The sequence below is a fragment of the Glycine soja genome, chromosome 3, assembly GCF_004193775.1.
Source record: "Glycine soja cultivar W05 chromosome 3, ASM419377v2, whole genome shotgun sequence".
NCBI lineage: Eukaryota > Viridiplantae > Streptophyta > Magnoliopsida > Fabales > Fabaceae > Glycine > Glycine soja.
Window position 1 is genome coordinate 44453594 of NC_041004.1, and position 19625 is coordinate 44473218.

A 19625-nucleotide genomic window follows, 5' to 3' on the forward strand; every position below is an offset into this window, starting at 1 on the left:
TGCAAGTATATTCTTTCACGAAATTGAAAATTTGTTTCCTTTGAACACAAGCAATTTGACTTCTTTGGAATGCATCGACAATATTGATTTGATAACAATGATTTCCATTTCTTTTTTGGTACATCATAGTCATCCTATTTAAAAACATGAGAAGTTATTTGTTGAATGCGCTTTGCTGGACGAAAGAAAAGAAAGTGACTGTTATATATTGGTTTCTGTATATAAAAGATCTAATTATTTAACTCGTCAAGATTAAAAAAAAGTAACGTTAAATTTGTTTTAAATTTTTATATTTTTTAAAAATATTATTGTTATTAATGTTTTTTTTTCTAAATTCATGTTAGTATAATTTCTTTCTTATTTAATTAAAAAATGTTTAAAAATAATTTTATAAAGAAAAACGTAAAAACAGTTATATGAAAAACTGTATGAGTTTAATTATGATTTATCATGACTATAAAGTTTTTTTACATTATCAACTAATTAAAAATTACTCTAAATATAATTATTATAAAAAAAATCATTTTCAATTATATGACAATTTATAATCAAATAATAGTGTAATACTAAAAAAAATGTTAATAATTTTCTTTTAATTATATCAACCTGCTTCAAAAATTGGTCTTTTCTAAAGGCAAAATAGACTCCCACATAACTTTTTGTTCTGCTAGGACATTGCATTTCATCAACCATTCGTCCATACGTAACTAGTGGATAAGCTAAGCAACTAGAAAGCACGCATATTATCCATGTTAGAGACGGAAGTGATATCACGCGCGTAGATATGAAAAAGAGAAATGTTTGAAATATATTCTCTAATACATGCTTTTAAACATATTCTTATTAACTAAAATATATTAAGAATTATAAAATTTTGTAAGTCTTATTTTTTATTTAATGAACTTATGATTTTGTAGTTTTAATTACTGTTAGTAAATAATAAAAAATGTGCTAGAAAAAGTACAATGCTAGAATTCTTAAATAAGAATATGATAATTTTTAAAATTATAATATACAACATATTATCATATAAATTTATGGACGTTTTGAATAAATCTGAATTTGAAATAAATTCTTGCCAATTATGTATATTAGTTTATATTTATTCAAAATTATCTAAAATATCATTTAGCTAGCAGTGTTTTCTCCGAAGATATCTTCTAACACTTAGGAATTAATCATTTTCTCAATATAGATCTTTCAATGGATAAGTGATGTTTGTTTCATGGTATAATTTGAAATTTCAAGGAATGACATTCCTAGAAATAATGTAATTAATAATGCTATTCTGAATAAATTTTAAAGTGTGTTTTTATTGAATTTTAATATTTCTAGGAATATTTTAAAATTTTAAAATAATTATAATAAAAATAGGTAGAGATAGAAATTATAAATGTGTCAGAAAATCACTTTTATATTTTTATAAGAATATCACTTTCTCCTCCCTGGTCATAAAAAAAAGTAAAACGTGATAATTACTTTTCTAGAATTCAACAATACTCAAAATAAATTTTCAAAGCTGATAACAAATACTATATGAGACTCTTTAAACTACTAGTAGTAAATAAAAAAAAAAGTTTTAAGTTCTGTAAAAAACAAATAATATTTTAAGTTGGGCCTTTTTTGCTGTCATAAAATTTGAAGGAGAAAAAAGTGTAAGGTTAGTGAACAGTGGGTCTTGCTCTAGGGTTGAATTCGGACTAGACCCATTTTTGTTTAATTCTTTAGAATTTGAACTAGTTTATTCGGTTGCAGATTAAGCTAAACAAAATAAGAGTGTGGTTCATTGTAACAAGTTTGAAACTCTTAAAATTACAATAGACTAATGATTAGATTAAAATTACACAATTCAAAAATAGTAAAAAAATTGGAGAACCAAAATTATAATATCATAAAACTATATATATATATGTGTGTGTGTGTGTGTGTGTGACAGAGAGAGAGAGAGAGACTCTAGTCATTAAGGGTAAATCATTCATTTGTTAAACTCAGAATTGAGCTGTCATCTTTTGTTTCTTACATACATCCCCTCAACAAGTCAATAAATCAAGCATATACAATACAATCAGCCTGTTTGAACATTATAATACCTGGCAACAATTTTAGATGTCTAATTGATTAAAATGTAACTGATTTAAGAGGTATTTCTCCAGTAACATGATTTCTTTTTCGATTTCTTCGAAGATTTTTTTTTTCGAGACATATTTTCTTGTGAAGTAAAAATCAAGTGTTTCACTAAAATATGTGAGATTCATTTCAGAACAAGTAGAACTCACACAACTAATGAGAAAGAGAAAGAATCTGTTTAAACGAGAATGTAGAATTAAATGCTAAAAACTAATAAAAAATGCTACAGACAAAATTTTTTTTAAAAATTATTTGCCAAACATTATTATTAATAGCATCTAAGGGCTGATAAAAAAAAAAGGTTCTAAGGGATTTGAATTCGCTTACATAGAAATGGTATTTTTTTAATTGTTTTTTTGTGAGTATTTTTTAATTCTTAAACCGTGTTAACTTTTAAATTACTATTTCAAGACAATCTGTACAAAAAAAAACTATTTCAACACAATAAATTTCAATCCGCAAGATTGAAATTCAATGTATCTAGGATGCAAAAATAAAATAACTTTATTTAGCATAAAGAATGGCTTGTTTACTTCTTAAGTCATCATTAATTTATTTAAGTGGGTGGGGCTAACACAGTGACCATTAATCATATATCATTTAACTAATAAATCATTATTTAAATTTCTGGAATATTATGGTGCTTATTTGACAAAATAAAAAAGAAAAGGAAAGGAAGCATGGGTCTTTTAAAATTTAGCGACCATTTCATTTATTATGTTGGTGTTTTAAAATTATTTGAAATTAAAAAGATCTAAATAGATTATATATATATATATATATATATATACCTTTTTTTTTAAAAGAGGTACTCCTAAAATTACACGGAGATGATTTTGCTAGCATATTACTTCTAAAATAAATAAATACACATTAACAAAACAAATGATTGTGGAAGCTGTTAAGCCTAACGTACATTCACTTATTTCTTAGATAGAATATGTTAACCAAATATAACTATGATTGACCTTAAAATACATTTGAGTGTAATTTGTTCACTCACTCTTTCTCAAAATAAGTAGGTGCATATTAGCAAATAATTATATATACATATATTTTTTAATGTTGACTTTTTATATAAAAATTTTAAAAATAAAGCCTACTTATATTTAAAAATGCATAAACAATGTATGTTAATAAGTTTTTTTAAAACTGAAAATGTCAATGAGTTATGCCATAAAAAATTTTCTTATTCAAAATATAAAAAAATTTAAAATTCTAAACATATAATTATATTTATTTTTGGTATATATATATATATATATTCGACTCAATTAATTGGACGTTATTTGAACATTGAACATGATATCTCGATAGTAATTGTAGATAACAGTAGCAGTAGAAAAAATAGGTAGTTAAAATTGGAGTTTGCTGCTACATTATCACATTATGCCATTACGGTGCTTGTGTGTCAGCGTGTAAACAAGGTTTAGTTGGAATAACATCTTTGTGTATGTAATAATAGCATTACATTCTTACTCTTACCTAATTTTAATCATTTCAATTCCAATCTAGTCAAAAACTTGGACCGCTTTATACTACGCCCTCCTCCCTACTTATCCTGCGCATATTTCGCCGTTTTCTCGCCGAGATCTTCAACTACCTCTCCCGCATTCTCGCTTCCTCAACTGCACAACATTCCTATTCAATTCCAGGTACTCTTCAATGTCTCTTACCTTTTTTTTTTTTTTATATTCTTAATTTCACTATTATTTTCTAATTTTGAGGTCTTTTTTAGTGTATGAACATTTTTTTTTTTTTTTTGCAAAACGTGATATGGACATGTAATAGTTTGTTTTGTTTTAGACTGATCCGTAACTGTTGGCTTCGACATCAGTAGCAATTTTACTTTGATTGACGGAAATTCATTCGTTCCGATTGATTTGCCAATTAAATTCTGTGTGTGAGGGAAAGTTGATGCTGTGTTGTAAAATTTTCATGCACTAATCGTAGAAATGAAATGGAGGAGGTTCAATTACTGGTTCAAGATCAAATTATGGTGAATTAATAATATGAATCAATGTAATTGGACAAAAATTTCACAAATACACTATTTCCTTCATTCTTTATTTCTTTTGAATTGTTCAATTTTGCGATTGCATGCTGCCATGATGTATCTTCTTTTTAGCAACGAAAATCTACATGAAGGTAGATTTTTTTTTCTTTTTTAATTTTAAATTTAGACTTTATATTTGAGTTTAGTATGTTAGCTATTAACTAGTATGAACTGATGGAGTGGTGAATCATTATCAGAGGAAAGAATCATGAGTTGTTTCAGCTGTTGTGAAGAAGATGACTACCAGAAGGCTTCTGAAAGTGGAGGACAGCATGTAGTAAAAAACTCAACAGGTAATTGGGTTTATATTAGCTTGAGGAATTCCCCAGGGATAATATACAGTAGTCATAACTCATAACTAACAAGACAACACCAGATCAATCATGCATCTTTTAGTGACATTACCATCTGAGTTGATTGAATCATTAGTATGGGATTTAGTTGTCTAGATGCTCTGTTATGATACTTCATTTTGTTAATTTGTATGTTATATTACCTGAAATCAAATTTGATTTAATTAACGTGATAAATTGTATCATGCAGGAAATCATGGAAATGGTCGTGCATCCGAAACTGCAAAGCAGGGCACTCAAGCTGTGAAAATTCAGCCCATTGAAGTTCCTGAATTACCAGTGGATGAACTCAAAGAAATTACGGATGGCTTTGGAGAAAGTTCTTTGATTGGAGAGGGATCCTATGGAAGAGTATATTATGGTGTTCTGAAAAGTAGGCAGGCTGCGGCAATCAAGAAATTAGATGCCAGTAAACAGCCTGATGATGAATTTTTAGCCCAGGTATGTGTCAACCTATGCATACTGTCTAGTCATGGAGGTTGTTCAGATCCAATAGACAATAAATCACTTGGTTTATGAACTTTCAGGTTTCAATGGTTTCACGGCTGAAGCATGACAATTTTGTTCAATTGCTTGGTTATTGCATTGATGGAAACTCCCGAGTTCTTGCTTATGAGTTTGCATCTAATGGGTCTCTTCATGATATTTTACATGGTATGTGTGGTTTTGCTTCACGAAACTATTCACACCTATGAACATTTGTTGAATTCTTTTCCTATGTTAGAGGAATTGAGAATATTTTGGATTTTGATGTTAGTTTTATTTTTTGATGCTGTGACTAGCAATAGTACCACTTGACGGATATATTTCTTTTATTCATTTTTTTTATTATATATTGTTATGATTTTATCATTGTCATTTACATGCAGGCAGAAAAGGTGTTAAAGGAGCACAGCCTGGTCCTGTTCTAACATGGACTCAGAGAGTTAAAATTGCTGTAGGGGCTGCCAAAGGGCTTGAGTACCTGCACGAGAGGGCTGATCCCCACATTATCCACCGGGACATCAAGTCAAGCAATGTACTAATCTTTGATGACGATGTTGCTAAAATTGCAGATTTTGATTTGTCAAATCAGGCTCCTGACATGGCAGCACGTCTCCATTCCACCCGTGTCCTTGGAACCTTTGGTTATCATGCACCAGAGTAAGATGTGGATATCAGATTCTCAAGAGATATTGTATGACATGCCCTATTTTAGCCATATTGGTTAACTTATCATAGACTTCTTGATTTTGAGCATAATAGGTGAAGATTTATTGAAAAAGTAATAGGAAGTTTTCCTTCTTCCCTAGTTGACTAGAAGGCATTACCAATTCCCATAAATTCTTTTTTGCGTGTGTTTCTTTATTAGTTTTAACTAATGATCAATTTGGAAAAATAAAACTATTCTTGTATATTTAGTTAGTGTCCTGGCAAATACCTTTTTTATATAAGTAAAGATTTATTGAGATAAAGAAGGCAGAACAAGTACAAGATGTACAACTTCTGTAAACAGTAAAGATATGTTACAGACTTTGTTACAAACCTTCTAAACAGCACATGGATGTCAAAGATACAAACAACCAAAAAGCCCCTTAAATGTCAAAGATAAACTACAAATTTGACTAATATCCAATGACCTGTCTAATCTCGTGGATGCAGATATGCAATGACTGGCCAATTGAATGCTAAGAGTGATGTATACAGCTTTGGTGTTGTCCTTCTAGAACTTTTGACTGGAAGGAAGCCTGTTGATCATACACTACCACGTGGGCAGCAGAGCCTGGTTACTTGGGTAAATACAAGCCTCATTATTGCAAAATAATTTGTTGTTGTAAAAAAGGAGAAAATTTAAAATGTAGGCCAGCTAGCTTATCCCGGTAACTGATGTGTTATAGGCTACACCAAGACTCAGTGAGGATAAAGTCAGACAGTGTGTAGATGCAAGACTAGGAGGAGAGTACCTGCCCAAAGCTGTTGCTAAGGTATTCACTATGTTTTGGTATATTTTCTAACTTTATTTTTTTGTTATTAAGCCATTTGCCTTGCCGAGGTGTTTTGTGTGGACTCGTTTGAAACAGGGCCTATGAATTAACAAACTAATCAAAATTACCTTACATTAGATACCTGCAGAATTCTTATATCTTGTGTAGTTAGTAAATGCTATGCATGAGATCAAAACTTGAATCTAAAACTTTGTTATATCATTTCCTTTGGGAGAAATTTTATTGAGTAATTTAATTAGTTGGACAATTGGAAGGCAATGGCTTTCTCTGTAGTTTTGCTCTCAGTTTTTGAACTTGAGAGCCATTAACAGATATCATAACATGAGAGCAGAAAAATACTTAAATATAGTAGTAGTATTCACTTTTTAGTCCCAGGATAACTGCCCTTGGAAAAATTGATTAATTACTTAACTAAGAACAATATTAATGTATAACAGCAAGATATTTCTTATTTATTACAGATGGCCGCTGTTGCTGCCCTGTGCGTGCAATACGAAGCTGATTTCAGACCAAACATGAGCATCGTAGTTAAAGCTCTTCAACCTTTGTTGAACGCAAGACACGGGCCTGCTGGTGAAACTCCAAACTAATCTCTGTCTATATGTATCAACGAGTATGTGCATAAGTCTAAGTCTGCACGCGAGATATAAGAAAGTGACTGCTTCAGAAGCGGATGGAAAATTGCTTGAACATGTTTATATTATTGTTGTGTAATTACAAACTTGTGTAGGACCTATTAGCAATTAAGAAGACTTTGTGTATCAGTTTTGTGAACGGTTAAAATTCATTTAACTGTAATTAGGCAATGGTATTTTTCACGCTTTACCATAGTTTAGTTTTGATTAAGTGTTATAAATACACATTCTAATAAGTCAATTCATATATGTGCAAATACGTGCGAAATTCTTTCCCTATTTTGCATTCAATCTCTCTAAAAAGCATAACTATCAAATTCACAAAATCTATTGTTATTCGCTTTCTTTCCTCTCTCAAGATCTCACGTTCAAGTGATCAATTGAATTCCAACATATATATCCCATTGTTTACATTGCATTCATTTTGTTCATAATCCATAAGTTGAGATTTTCTTGCTTTTATTTTTCTTTCGTTATTTGTATGCTTTATTATTTTCCTTCTTTCTATGTTCCTTCTGTTGATATTGTTGTTATCTTACGTGATTTTTTTGGGGAAAACGGCAAAAAAAAAGAATGAGAAAATGTTAGGAACATACTACTCTTGTAAATAAGGATTATAAGGTTGATTTAATGATAAAGAAAGAATGAAGGAAAAGAGAGATTGTGGATTTGAATTTTCCACAAGCAAAAAAAAAAAAACCTAACAATTAGTAACTAGCCTTTGCCCCCCAAAAAAATATTACTCTTATAAATACACTCATTATTTTTAGTTGGAATGTTATTGAAAATCATGAAATTTTGTTGTCTCACTCCTCTTTTAACAAGTTCCATTCATGATTATAAATTGTTATTTTGACTAATAATGTGAGATACTACAAGTAAGGTCCTCTCACTTTTTCCTTGCCAATCCAGTAACACCTGTTTCATCAATGAAAATGATACAGGGGATTTGCTTTTCTCACCCCAAAAATTCTATTCACACCCCTACCTTTTCAGATTCCATAAAAAAGGTATTATCAGAAATAAAAAATTCAGCACGTGGGGGTGAAAATAGCAATTGATGGATGAGACTAGCAACTCCTAAGGATACTACAAGCAGTCAAGTAGTCCACATAAAACAATAAAAGCCGAAAGACCATTCACGATCAGAAATAAATAGAGGAATAGTAATTATTGAAATTTTAAAACGAGGTATAGGATGGCCAAGAGACAAAAACCAGTGTCGAATATAATAAATAAATAAAATACATATATCAGTATTATGCATTAAGCGTGCATGAATTGGGACACCTCACATAGTCTTATATAGCAAAACCTCGTGTGTAAATATGCACATCTGTGATCTGTTGTCATTGCAAAAATTGGAGCAAGTGGAAGCCTCCTTATTCACATAATACCTTTTTAATAAAGGTGTGAGAAAAAAGAGTGAGAATGATAAGTATTTAAGTCAGTCCTCACGAAGTTCTTTAGTGGATTGTAGGAAGATTCATTTCCAAAAATTTGAAACTTTGTTTTAATTTTTGTTTTTTAAAATTAGTATATTTATTGATTAACATTAATATATTTACTTTTATACTATAAATTAGAATACATGTTCTAAAGAGTGAAATTCATTTGTTTTATCTTTTTTAAAAATGCATTCTGCACGCTATTTCAAAATTGGTCAAAATTTCTATCTTAATTACCAATTATCACAAACTAGCACCCTTTTAATCCTTTTCCTTTTATTTTTATTTCAAATTAAAATTCTAATATTTTTTAAATAAATTTAAATAATTAAAAAATAATTTTATATTACACTTTAAATTAGTTCTTTTTTAATCTATAGCCCAACATATTTCTTTATTATAAATCTTAATAATATGAAAATATTCTTGTAAATATTTGATATAAATAAATACTATTTATCTTAAAGGAATTTTCTGAGAGAAACAAATATCACATTGTTCTACCCTCTTAGGTTAAAAATATACAGTTTGATTTATTTACTTTAACAATTTTATTGTTGCAAAAAAAAAAAATCATGTTAAACTAAATTATTTTCCCCTCCCCTAATGGATGTGTCTTACACTGACCTCTCTTATGTTCTCACATAAAATAAATTATACTTTTTTTAAGAGATACGAGTATAACATTGATACTCTCCTTCTTATATTAAAATGTATAATTTACTCTATTTAATTTACTTTCATCAATAAGTATTCTTTATAAACTTCAAGAATACATTTTTTAATTAAAATATATAATAAATTATGTAAATTTTACTTTTTTAATGATATATTTTTAATATATATATATATATATATATCGATTTATTGAAAAAATTATATATATATATATATACATATATTATCCTCAAGTTTATCAATTTAAATAATTATATTATATTTAATAATGTATAAAAAATATTATATTAATATGATAATTAATACTATATAAAAAATCTGTTAATTTATATATTTATACATAAAGTTAAATGTAATATGCACCGGGAAAGAGTGTACATTTTAACACGAGGAAATAAAGAATATTAAACTAGAGAGTGTAAAGGATATTTTAATAATAATTTTATTAATGAAAAGTTAACAAAATGTTAATGAAAGATTCAAAAATATAGTAAAGTGTCATGCACTCTAATTTGTCAGGAAAGCAAAGTATAAATTTTAACATAAAAGAGAAGAATACGGTAAAATAAACGATAGAAAAAAAATAATTTAATATTTGAGAGGGATGAAAAAAAAAACATTTTACAAAGACATAACTCAAATTTTATAGTGATTTTAAATTAAAAATACATAAATAATTGTAGGAATTAAAATAAAATTATTAAACAAGTATTTAAACCTTGAAACATTTTTTATGGAAGTCTTTCCTTTTAAAGTGAAGGACAAAATCTCGGATTTATCGCTTCTAGCTCCCTGTGTTGCAATTTCGGTCGCTTTGCTCTGATTCTGATTTCATGTGTTCCAATGTCTCTCTGGCTTGCATACGCCATTCTTATTTTCAGATCAGCATAGCCTAGCCGGTAAAATCTCTCTCTCCCTCTCTCTCTAATTAATGTTTCGTTTTACGATTTTTTTTCGATTTCTTCTTGACATTCCCAACTATGAATCTCAGGGAATTTAGTATTCTCCGAGTTATTCTTAAATTTTTTAACAATGACTCTGTGTCGTGTGAATTCAGTATTACACCGTTGAATCAAAACTGCGTCGGAAGATTCTTAACTTTCCACGCACACAACGAATCCAACAGTACTCTCGTTCTATTTCTACAATGTGTATATAGGTCGTGTGAATGTTGGTCGGTGCAACAACCACTTGGATGCTTTGCTCTCAAGCACACGTTAGCTCCAAATATATATTAATATTAAGAATCTATGCGGAGTGTATTTTTTCTGATTTTAGTAAAGCACTTTAGTGCTTGTTTTGTTCTTTCTTAATCAATTTCATTTTTAACTAAGAAATTGTGTTTATTGATAGTGAGCTGCCTATAAGTAATTTTCATATTTAATTTGAAAGGGAAAGCTCTAATTGAGATCTGAGTTGATTATTCTTGGGAATACTTGTTAATCGTTTCAAGTGTGCATGACAACGAGAGAATTTTTCTTTATAGTGTCCTTTCTTTCTCATTTCAATCCATTACTTTTATTTCATTTCCTGTTATACTAATCTGGGTCTTTGAAGAGCAATGACTGTGCCAATGAAGTTAATTGCTCAACAATAATAATGAACAGAGATAACTAGCTATATTATGCTTATGTCTAAAAATCTTTCGTATGCTGGATTGCATTGAGTTTTGCAGGTTAGATATGGCAGTCACTATGGCACTAATGACCAGGCAGCATCTGCTGACCTACATCTACCTTCTAGTTTACATTTCACTTTCATCAGGGGTTATTCTGTACAACAAGGCAAGGCACAGATATGCCAACAAATTCTATAGTATCTGTTTTGTGATTAGCCTTAAACTGTAATATATTTTGCTCAATCTCTTTCCTTTTATTGGCTTTGGTTTATTGCAGTGGGTCCTCTCCACATTGTATTTTAATTTTCCATTTCCGATAACACTCACTATGATCCATATGGCTTTTTCTGGTGGGGTGGCCTTTTTCCTTATCCGTGTTTTGAAGGTACGAGTTTGTTGGAGTTCCTAATGTCATTAGTTTTAGACTAGCTTTTTCTTTATCTTTTTCTTTGCCTTCTCTAATCAATTTATTATTCTGTTCACTTCTTACTGCTATTCTCTTTAATAATATACATTAGATTTTTCTTGAAAATATCACTTAATTAATCAGATGATATCTTTTCCCCATTTTCAATTGATGCAGGTTGTGTCGCCGATTAAAATGACCCTCCATATGTAAGAATTCTACATAGACATCCTGTTTCGCATTTCATTCAATATTTCTGGCTTCACACAAAGTGTCTTATTTGCAGATATGCAACTTGTGTGGTCCCTATAAGTGCCTTCTTTGCAGCTAGTCTGTGGTAAGCAACTGAGTTCATTGATGTAAAGTTGTAATTTGAGCAAAGCCATTAGTTAGTTCACTAAATTGTAATGCATGTGACTATGCCTTAAATACTCACCCATATTCAATTTCTATGATTGTAAAATTAAACTGGTGTCAGTTCTAAATTTCCCTGTCATTTTAGCACAGTTGATGATTGACTGTTTCTGTCTCTGTCCCCGTCTCTCTCAATTGCCTGATCAGGGTTTGGGTGATCATATATTTCCTCCTACCCTTACTGGAAGCCTTTTTTCAACTCTATGGGATGCTGATGTTGATTTTGACCTGTATGTTTATAATGCCACTGAAGATTTAACTATCCTTTTATGAGAGATGTATGATGCTATGATATATATGTTATTCATTATGTAGACAACCTGACAATATCATGCATTTAGTAGGAGATTAGCTGACACAACTCATGATTTCACAACATTTTCTGAGCTTAACAAATTGTTTTAAAAGCATTGATTCTATATATCATTTAGATTTGGTTTTAATGCAATGGATGTCTTTCATATTGGTATCATAGTTGATTTATATAAAATCAAATATTGAGGTAAAGTTGTATTAATAAAGATTACTCTATTACATAGCCTTTAAATAAAAGTTCTATTTGTTACTTTAAAAACTATCAAACTGCTTCTCAGTCTCATTACATGACTGTATTGTATATATTCGTTAAATTACTCTATTGTCTATTTAGGTTTGGGAATACTGCTTATTTGTACATTTCTGTGGCCTTCATCCAGATGCTTAAAGCCCTGAGTAAGTTAACTTTTGTGTATCATCTTTCCATCTGACATTTTTTTTTGCAAAAGGACTTCCTTAATGAATGGTTGTCCCTTTCCTTTAATTTACAGTGCCAGTGGCAACATTTCTTGTGGCTGTTACTTGTGGAACTGAGAAATTAAGGTGTGATGTATTCTGGAACATGGTGCTGGTCAGTGTTGGAGTTGTCATTTCCTCCTATGGGGAAATTCATTTTAATGTGCTCGGTACAGTTTATCAGGTCACAGGAATAGTTGCTGAAGCTTTGAGACTGGTTTTAACTCAAGTTCTTCTTCAAAAGAAGGGCCTGACACTAAACCCTATTACTAGCTTGTATTACATAGCACCCTGCAGGTAGATCTGTTCTTTAGTATTTGAAAACCCATATAGTTCTGATTATACTGGTGGGAGGGTAAAAAGCACTTGAAACCTTTGTTCATCTCTCTGGGATGCTGATGTTGATTTTGACCTGTATGTTTATAATGCCACTGAGTACTGTGGGTTTTGCATCCCTCACTGTATATGATTGACTTTTTGCTATTGTTTGAATTAGCTTATTTTGTGTTCAGAAAAGCTTATAGTCAAAATGTCACATGTATACATCAGGCATGCCCTTCTAAAAGATTTTACTATGTCTGCATATTTTTCATCATGCATGTTAGGCCCTGGGTAACAGAATACACATGGTATAATAGGCGAGACAAAGGATCGTGGATAAAATGTTTTAGCTGCACCTGTAACAGAATACACATGGTACAGAATACTTTTTTTTGGCTCTCTTTGATTAATTTGGTGCTTAATCTTATGAATCAATGGAAGGCCTGTGTTTAGCATTGTGATTCACCTGTAAATGATTGCTCTGCTGCTTTCTGCTTGGGTCTTTTTGGTGTATACTGCCCTCACTTCGACTCAAGTAGGGGAATGGGGCTGTGGGTGGCACATTTTTGGGATATCTGTGTATTGAAAAAGTCGCAGTTCATTAAAGTTCAAGTTTACATTTTTGTTTTATCTGCTTTAATATTGACCATTTACACACTACTGTATGCAGCTTTGCATTTCTTTTTATCCCATGGTATATCCTTGAGAAGCCTGAGATGGAAGATCCACATATGCAGTTTAACTTCTGGGTATTTTTCTCGAATGCTCTTTGTGCTTTCGCGTTGAATCTTTCCACCTTCCTAGTGATTGGCAGAACTGGGGCAGTAACTATTCGCGTGGCTGGAGTTTTGAAAGACTGGTTACTTATCACTCTTTCAACCATCATATTTCCTGAATCAAAGATTACAGGGCTTAATATTATTGGCTATGCTATTGGTATATGTTTCTTCGTTGAAAAGACATTATAGCATTTCAATTCCATTCTCATGGACTTATTCTAAATGTCTCTTAATTTGAATATTTTTGAATGGGCAGCTTTAGGCGGTGTTGTTATTTACAACTACCTTAAGGTCAGGGATGTTTGCACATCTCAGCTTCAAAGTATCCGAGATGAATCCGCAAAGGTCAGCCTTTTAAGTAATTTTTGCTGTTTTGTAGTTTGATCAGTATTCTTGCATTGTTTGTCGTTGGCCTATTCTAGAGTTAGATTCGTTGAATTGTGATTCCATTTTATACTTTATTTCACGAATAAGCATTCCCATCTTTGTTAGCAGCAAAAAGCGTAGAATGGTGATTCCATTCCATGACCATTTCTTCCCAGGGAAGTGGAATTGGTGATTCCATGCTCCATGAAATGATATTTATTTATTTTATTTAATATACCTTCATTTTTTTTATAGAACGATAACTATTATCCGTTTTATTTAATTTCTACATTTTAATTTTATCTCCAACCTATCCTTCGTGTCCTATAAATAATTTTGAATACTTATCTCATGTAAAATTTTATTGAATAGTAATTATGTAAATATGTAAAAGAGTTTATACTTATAGAACATAAAAAAACATTGTGAAACTCGATTATCATTCGAAGTATCATAAAAAAGTATTTGCAGTATTTTATCCAAACATTGTACACGTGTTAATTTTTTCCTAAAAAATAAAGCAGTATTTGTTCTTTTTTAACATCAATTTGATATTAAGCTTTACAAAAGTTGATAACAGACATTTTGCGTGAGAAAAAGTTGCTTCGTACTTTTTATCATGAAGGGATTTATATAATTCAGATCAAGTTTGATTTCATTACGCATTAGTTTTAAGGAGGCATATTTATTGGTTCAACTTTTGTTCTTTTGCCTTTTTCAATAAATATAGGAGCTGCAGACGGAGAAAAAAGCAGATGATGCCATGGACAACAAAGAGGAGACTTCATGGAATGATTCAGTTTCTGAAACTCATTTAGATGAAGAAGCACCTTTAATCTCTTCGCGGATATCTCATTTTGGAGTTGGAAGAAAGCCAGCTTAGTGGCAATCTAGCTTAGAGTCTATAAAGAACATCTCATATTGGAAGAAAGCCAGCTTAGCAGCAGCCTAGCTTTTAGAGACAAAGAGCTTGCAGGAACCAAATCAAAGTATCTGTCTTGACCTTTCTTCCCAAAAGGAACACACAAACGCCTCCTTCCAAAAGAAGAGGGATAAAGCAAGGAGAAAAAAAAAACAGAGCGGAGGAAACATGCATATTCTTTTGGTAGAGTTGATTAGTTTCATGTTTAAAGTATATCCAGTAGTAAATCGATTCATTTTTTAGTTGCCATTTACTAGTGTAGTGTAGCCAAAATGGAAACGCAGATTGACTACTGTTAATTGAAGTTTAGTTACAATTTGAAAATGATATGGTTCAACAACTGCTGCTGTGCCTCCTCATTTTCCCCGTGCCCTGCCTGCATGTTAAAATGAAAACTTTTTTCCATTTCATCCAATTTTAGGGAGATTGGTTATTCTTAAAATTAATGTGGTCATTAAATTGGGAGAATGATTATTCCTTGTAATTCATATAGGAGGAAATAATTTCTTGACGTATTCTTTCATTTAACCAATTTGTAGTAAGGAAAGTTTAAAAAGAAAAATAGGAAAAAGACGCCAAAATCAGAAAAGCATGGCACACCCCAAAGATTAAAATCCATGTGGTTTTTGTTTTCTTTTATTCTTGGGAAGAGACCCTTACTGATCAAACAGTCAAACAGCGTTTGACTTTTTATTGTTATGTTTGCTCGATCTCAATTTAAAATCATTAATGCAATATTTATTTTTAAAAGAACTTTTAGGAAATGCTGATGTATTTTTATCCTGGACATTCTCAACTAGCACAAGCATGAGTTTGTCTTGCAAGCTGCTATAAGTTTGAATTAATTAATAAAAGAAAGAAAAAAAGAAAGGAAAAACTAAGCAAGGATCCAAATGTCGAGTGCTAACTAATGCTTTATAAAAACTCATTAAAAAAAAGAAAAGAAAAGAAAAATTGTGATTCTTAAAATTACTAAATGAACATGCTTTTTGCAATTTTTTTACCTAACCAATCAAAATAATATAATCCAGCTAATTCTTAAAGAGAGATTAATTATTCAAATCATCTTAAATAATTTAATTAATGCTCTCGTTGACTATTTGAAAGTCATTAAATGCATTCTTCTATAAAATTAACTCCAAGTTAATATTCTTATTATTTTTTTGGGAAAAAAATTTAACTAATGGTTCAAGAAGATTCAATTTCTCATACTAATACCATGATTTTGGACTAACACTCATTGGTCAGTGATATTGAGTTTGATTCTCTTGCATTCAAGTTTTATAAATTAAAAAATATATGATTAAAAGAAAAAAAATTATTAAAGATTTTGTGACAAATATTATTCATCAACAAAGTTTATAGATATTTTATACCAATGCTTTAATAAAAAAAATATATTCCAATTTTAAGGTGTGCAACTATAAATATTTATCATTTAAGATTTATCTATGTATTAGATGTATAATAAATAACATATGTATTTTCATCTAATCACGTAATTTTGTAACAAATATCTTAAAAAATGAAAACTAACGGATGTATTTTTTTAAAAAAATAAAAAGTAAATTCTCATATACATATATATAGTTTTTTACATTAAATTAGAGTAATTTTCTTTAGAATATTTCTCAGCATTGACGAAATTATTAGTTATTTTTTATTTTTTAAAATTAGAAAATTTCTATATGGACATATACTGTAAGTTGTAACCGATTGGATTCCATAAGGAAGAGGTTCGTAAAGTGGTAGTGAGTCTGCTTGGTTCTCCAAGAAAATAAAGGCAATGGTGAGGTGATGGGTGGCCATGCAGCCACAACTTACTCGGCGGCCAAGATTTCGGTGTGGTGGGACATTGACAACTGTCGTGTTCCCAAAGGCCACAACGCCAATTCCATCGCTCAGAACATAACCTCCGCCCTCGTCGGCATCAACTACGCCGGCCCCCTCTCCATCTCCGCCTATGGTGACACCAACCGCATCCCTCCCCCCGTCCAACACGCCCTCTCCAGCACCGGCGTTTCCCTCAACCACATCCCCACCGGTAACATACACATTTTCACACTCTCTCTCCAAAATACCACTATTCATTTCTTTTTCTGTTTCTTTCAGGTGCGAATGATGCTAGCGACATGAAGATTCTTGTGGACATGCTGCTATGGGCCGTAGACAATCCCGCCCCCGCTAACTACTTGCTCATATCCGGCGACACCAACTTCTCCAACGCCCTTCACCAACTCAGTTTGCGAAAGTACAACATTCTCCTCGCCCACCCGCCGCACGTTTCTCCCTCCCTCGCCGCCGCCGCCAAAGTCGTCTGGCTCTGGACAACCCTCTCCGCCGGCGGCCCGCCCCTCTCCGACTCCACCTCCAACTCCTGTAAACCCCCCACTCCCGCCCCTCTCCTTCAACCTTTTCAATTCAAACCCAAACCTAAATACATTAGAAAAATTACCACAATAACCCCAATCGAGACCAAGAACAATGATGCAGAACCACTACCGCCACCACCACAACCGCTAAGAAAGTTCTTTATCGGAGCACCTCATGAATTCTTTACTAGTAAATGTAACGAACCCGTAAACCTAATCCCAACCCCGACTAGTTCTAAGGAGATTAATCAAATTTTAATTCCTCGTCGTGATTCACACCAAAAAAAGCTAAATGAAATTCCTCGTGTTATGAATGCTACTACTCATCAAGATAATTCTGAGTACAATGTGGAGAATCTAATTGATGTTATTATGAGAACCCTAAACTTGCTCAAGGTTGAAATGATTCTGCCCTCTGAAGCAAATATAACTGATTGCATTCGTTATGGGGACCCCAAGTATCAGACAATTGATGTCAGGATGGTCTTGGATGCTGCCATACAGCAAGGTAGGCTAGCCAAACGAGTCTGTGGGCCCATGCATTTGTATCTTGCTAGAAATGACACGCTCTGGAACTGTGTCAACCATATGGGTGGTCATCCTTGTGATTTTCCGCAAGAAACATGGGATAGAGTCAAGCAGTTCCTCACTTCATCATCTGGGAGATCGTTGATGTTGACATCTCGTTGCAGGTATACATATGTCTTTGTTAGTTTGGTGGTTCTTAAGGGTTAGTTTGTTTAATTTGAGAAAATGTTGTATGTTTTCGATCTGTTTACTGTTTTTGAAGATTTGTGGACGGAAACAGAGAAAACAAAAGAATTGTTGCTTTCACGGATTGAAAAGATTTTGTAATTAAATAAAAGTGTTTTCTCAAACTAAACGCCCCGACTTCTTGAAGCCTTATTACTGATGTATTGACCTTTTCTTTTTAACTAGATTTGAAGCATCTGTGACTCTAAAGAAATCATGTCTTCGAGAGGTTGTATTAGGGGATGTGCTTAAAATTCTAGAGATGATGATCACAGTCAAGAAATGGATTATACATCATCATAGTGGGTGGCAGCCAATTACCATTAGGCTTAAGGAGAGTATATTAAGTAGCTCAGTTGACATAGCTAAATCATGAACGGTGTCAAGCTGTATTCTCTCTGCAATCTCTGTTGCTCACGGTTTTGCGGAGTCTGTTGTCTTATGCTTTTCATGAATCTGATAAATGAGGTGCTTGCATTTGGTCAGTGGTGGGAAAGTAGCAGCCTCTCTTTTGGCAAGTAAGATCAAAATGAGGTGCTTTTTGGGAAAAACCCTAAGACACAGACAGCTTTTAAACTTGTACTGATTGTAAGTATGCAACCAGTTGGGTCGAATTATACTTTTTTTTTGTTGGGGTAGACAGACATAGAGTTTGTCTTAGATTTGTGTAGAATTGATTTTGAAAGAATTGAGAATGAAAAAATTGATTTCCTTTTGGGACATTATACTTTACATAGAAAAATTTATATTGTTTGGATGATTGTGTGTTTGGGTGAACCTTTGCAAGCTTGATATTGTTTAAAATTGAGTTTGAAGAGAAGTGATTTATATTTTTAAAAAATATTTCAAAAACAAGTTTGTGGTTGAACTTGGTATAAAATTTTAACCTGCAAAAATTACATGTTTTTCAATTTCAATCAAGCATGCTTTTGGGAGTAGGAAAATACGTGTTGATGCAAGGTGGTGGCAAAATATATGGTGTGAAAAAAGTTATTTGGAGGAAAAGCAACTTTACCCACTCCCCAAATTTTCACTTCTCTCAATCGGAGTTTTAAATCTCTTCCAAATAGGAGTTGAATCAGATATACAGTGTTATGTTAATATTTCATTTCTTTTGTTTTGTAGTATGAAGATGGTCACTTTTAAAATAAGTATATAATTTGGTTTTTGAAAAATATTACTTATATTGCTTTGTTTGAAAATTTGTGTATACAAATTGATCTCGATAGAAATGTACTTGTGAATAGGGGTGGGAATAGGTTAGGCCAGTCTACAGGGGTCTACGACTTGACCTATATAAAGTCGTCTGGTCTGAACTGACCTATTTAATAAGAAGATTAGGCTCGGATTTTTTTAAAAACCTATTAAATTAAATAGATCAGATTTAATCTTATTAAGAAGCCTTATAAATCTGATAGGTCGGCCTATATATATATATATATACTTATATTATTTTTGTGGGTAACTTCAAACTTTAAGCTCCATAACAAAAATCGTATCATTTTCACTTCAAGCTTTGATAGAGGTAAAACTTCAAAACCTTGTCATTTTTTCTTTCATCTTCTTATTTCTTCAACAATTTTCATTATGATTCTCGATTTAGGCATGTTCATGTTGGTTT

The 19625-nt window shown here is 31.5% G+C and overlaps 3 protein-coding genes across 3 annotated transcripts; all 3 read left to right on the plus strand.

Moving 5' to 3' along the window:
- The first annotated feature begins 3586 nt into the window (after positions 1-3586).
- LOC114407464 (pto-interacting protein 1-like) lies at positions 3587-7433 on the plus strand. Its single transcript, XM_028370569.1, has 8 exons — positions 3587-3782; positions 4381-4476; positions 4727-4977; positions 5064-5190; positions 5406-5679; positions 6178-6310; positions 6414-6500; positions 6983-7433. Exons 2-8 carry the CDS (start codon positions 4392-4394, stop codon positions 7109-7111), a joined length of 1086 nt encoding a protein of 361 aa, XP_028226370.1. The 5' UTR covers positions 3587-3782; positions 4381-4391; the 3' UTR covers positions 7112-7433.
- Positions 7434-10042: 2609 nt separating this feature from the next.
- On the plus strand, positions 10043-15224 carry LOC114407465 (probable sugar phosphate/phosphate translocator At3g17430). Its single transcript, XM_028370570.1, has 10 exons — positions 10043-10181; positions 10959-11066; positions 11178-11285; positions 11484-11515; positions 11593-11643; positions 12370-12431; positions 12527-12788; positions 13483-13748; positions 13848-13936; positions 14688-15224. Exons 2-10 carry the CDS (start codon positions 10965-10967, stop codon positions 14838-14840), a joined length of 1125 nt encoding a protein of 374 aa, XP_028226371.1. The 5' UTR covers positions 10043-10181; positions 10959-10964; the 3' UTR covers positions 14841-15224.
- Positions 15225-16587: 1363 nt separating this feature from the next.
- On the plus strand, positions 16588-18729 carry LOC114407466. Its single transcript, XM_028370571.1, has 3 exons — positions 16588-16923; positions 16992-17943; positions 18191-18729. Exons 1-3 carry the CDS (start codon positions 16677-16679, stop codon positions 18378-18380), a joined length of 1389 nt encoding a protein of 462 aa, XP_028226372.1. The 5' UTR covers positions 16588-16676; the 3' UTR covers positions 18381-18729.
- The last annotated feature ends 896 nt before the right edge of the window (positions 18730-19625 follow it).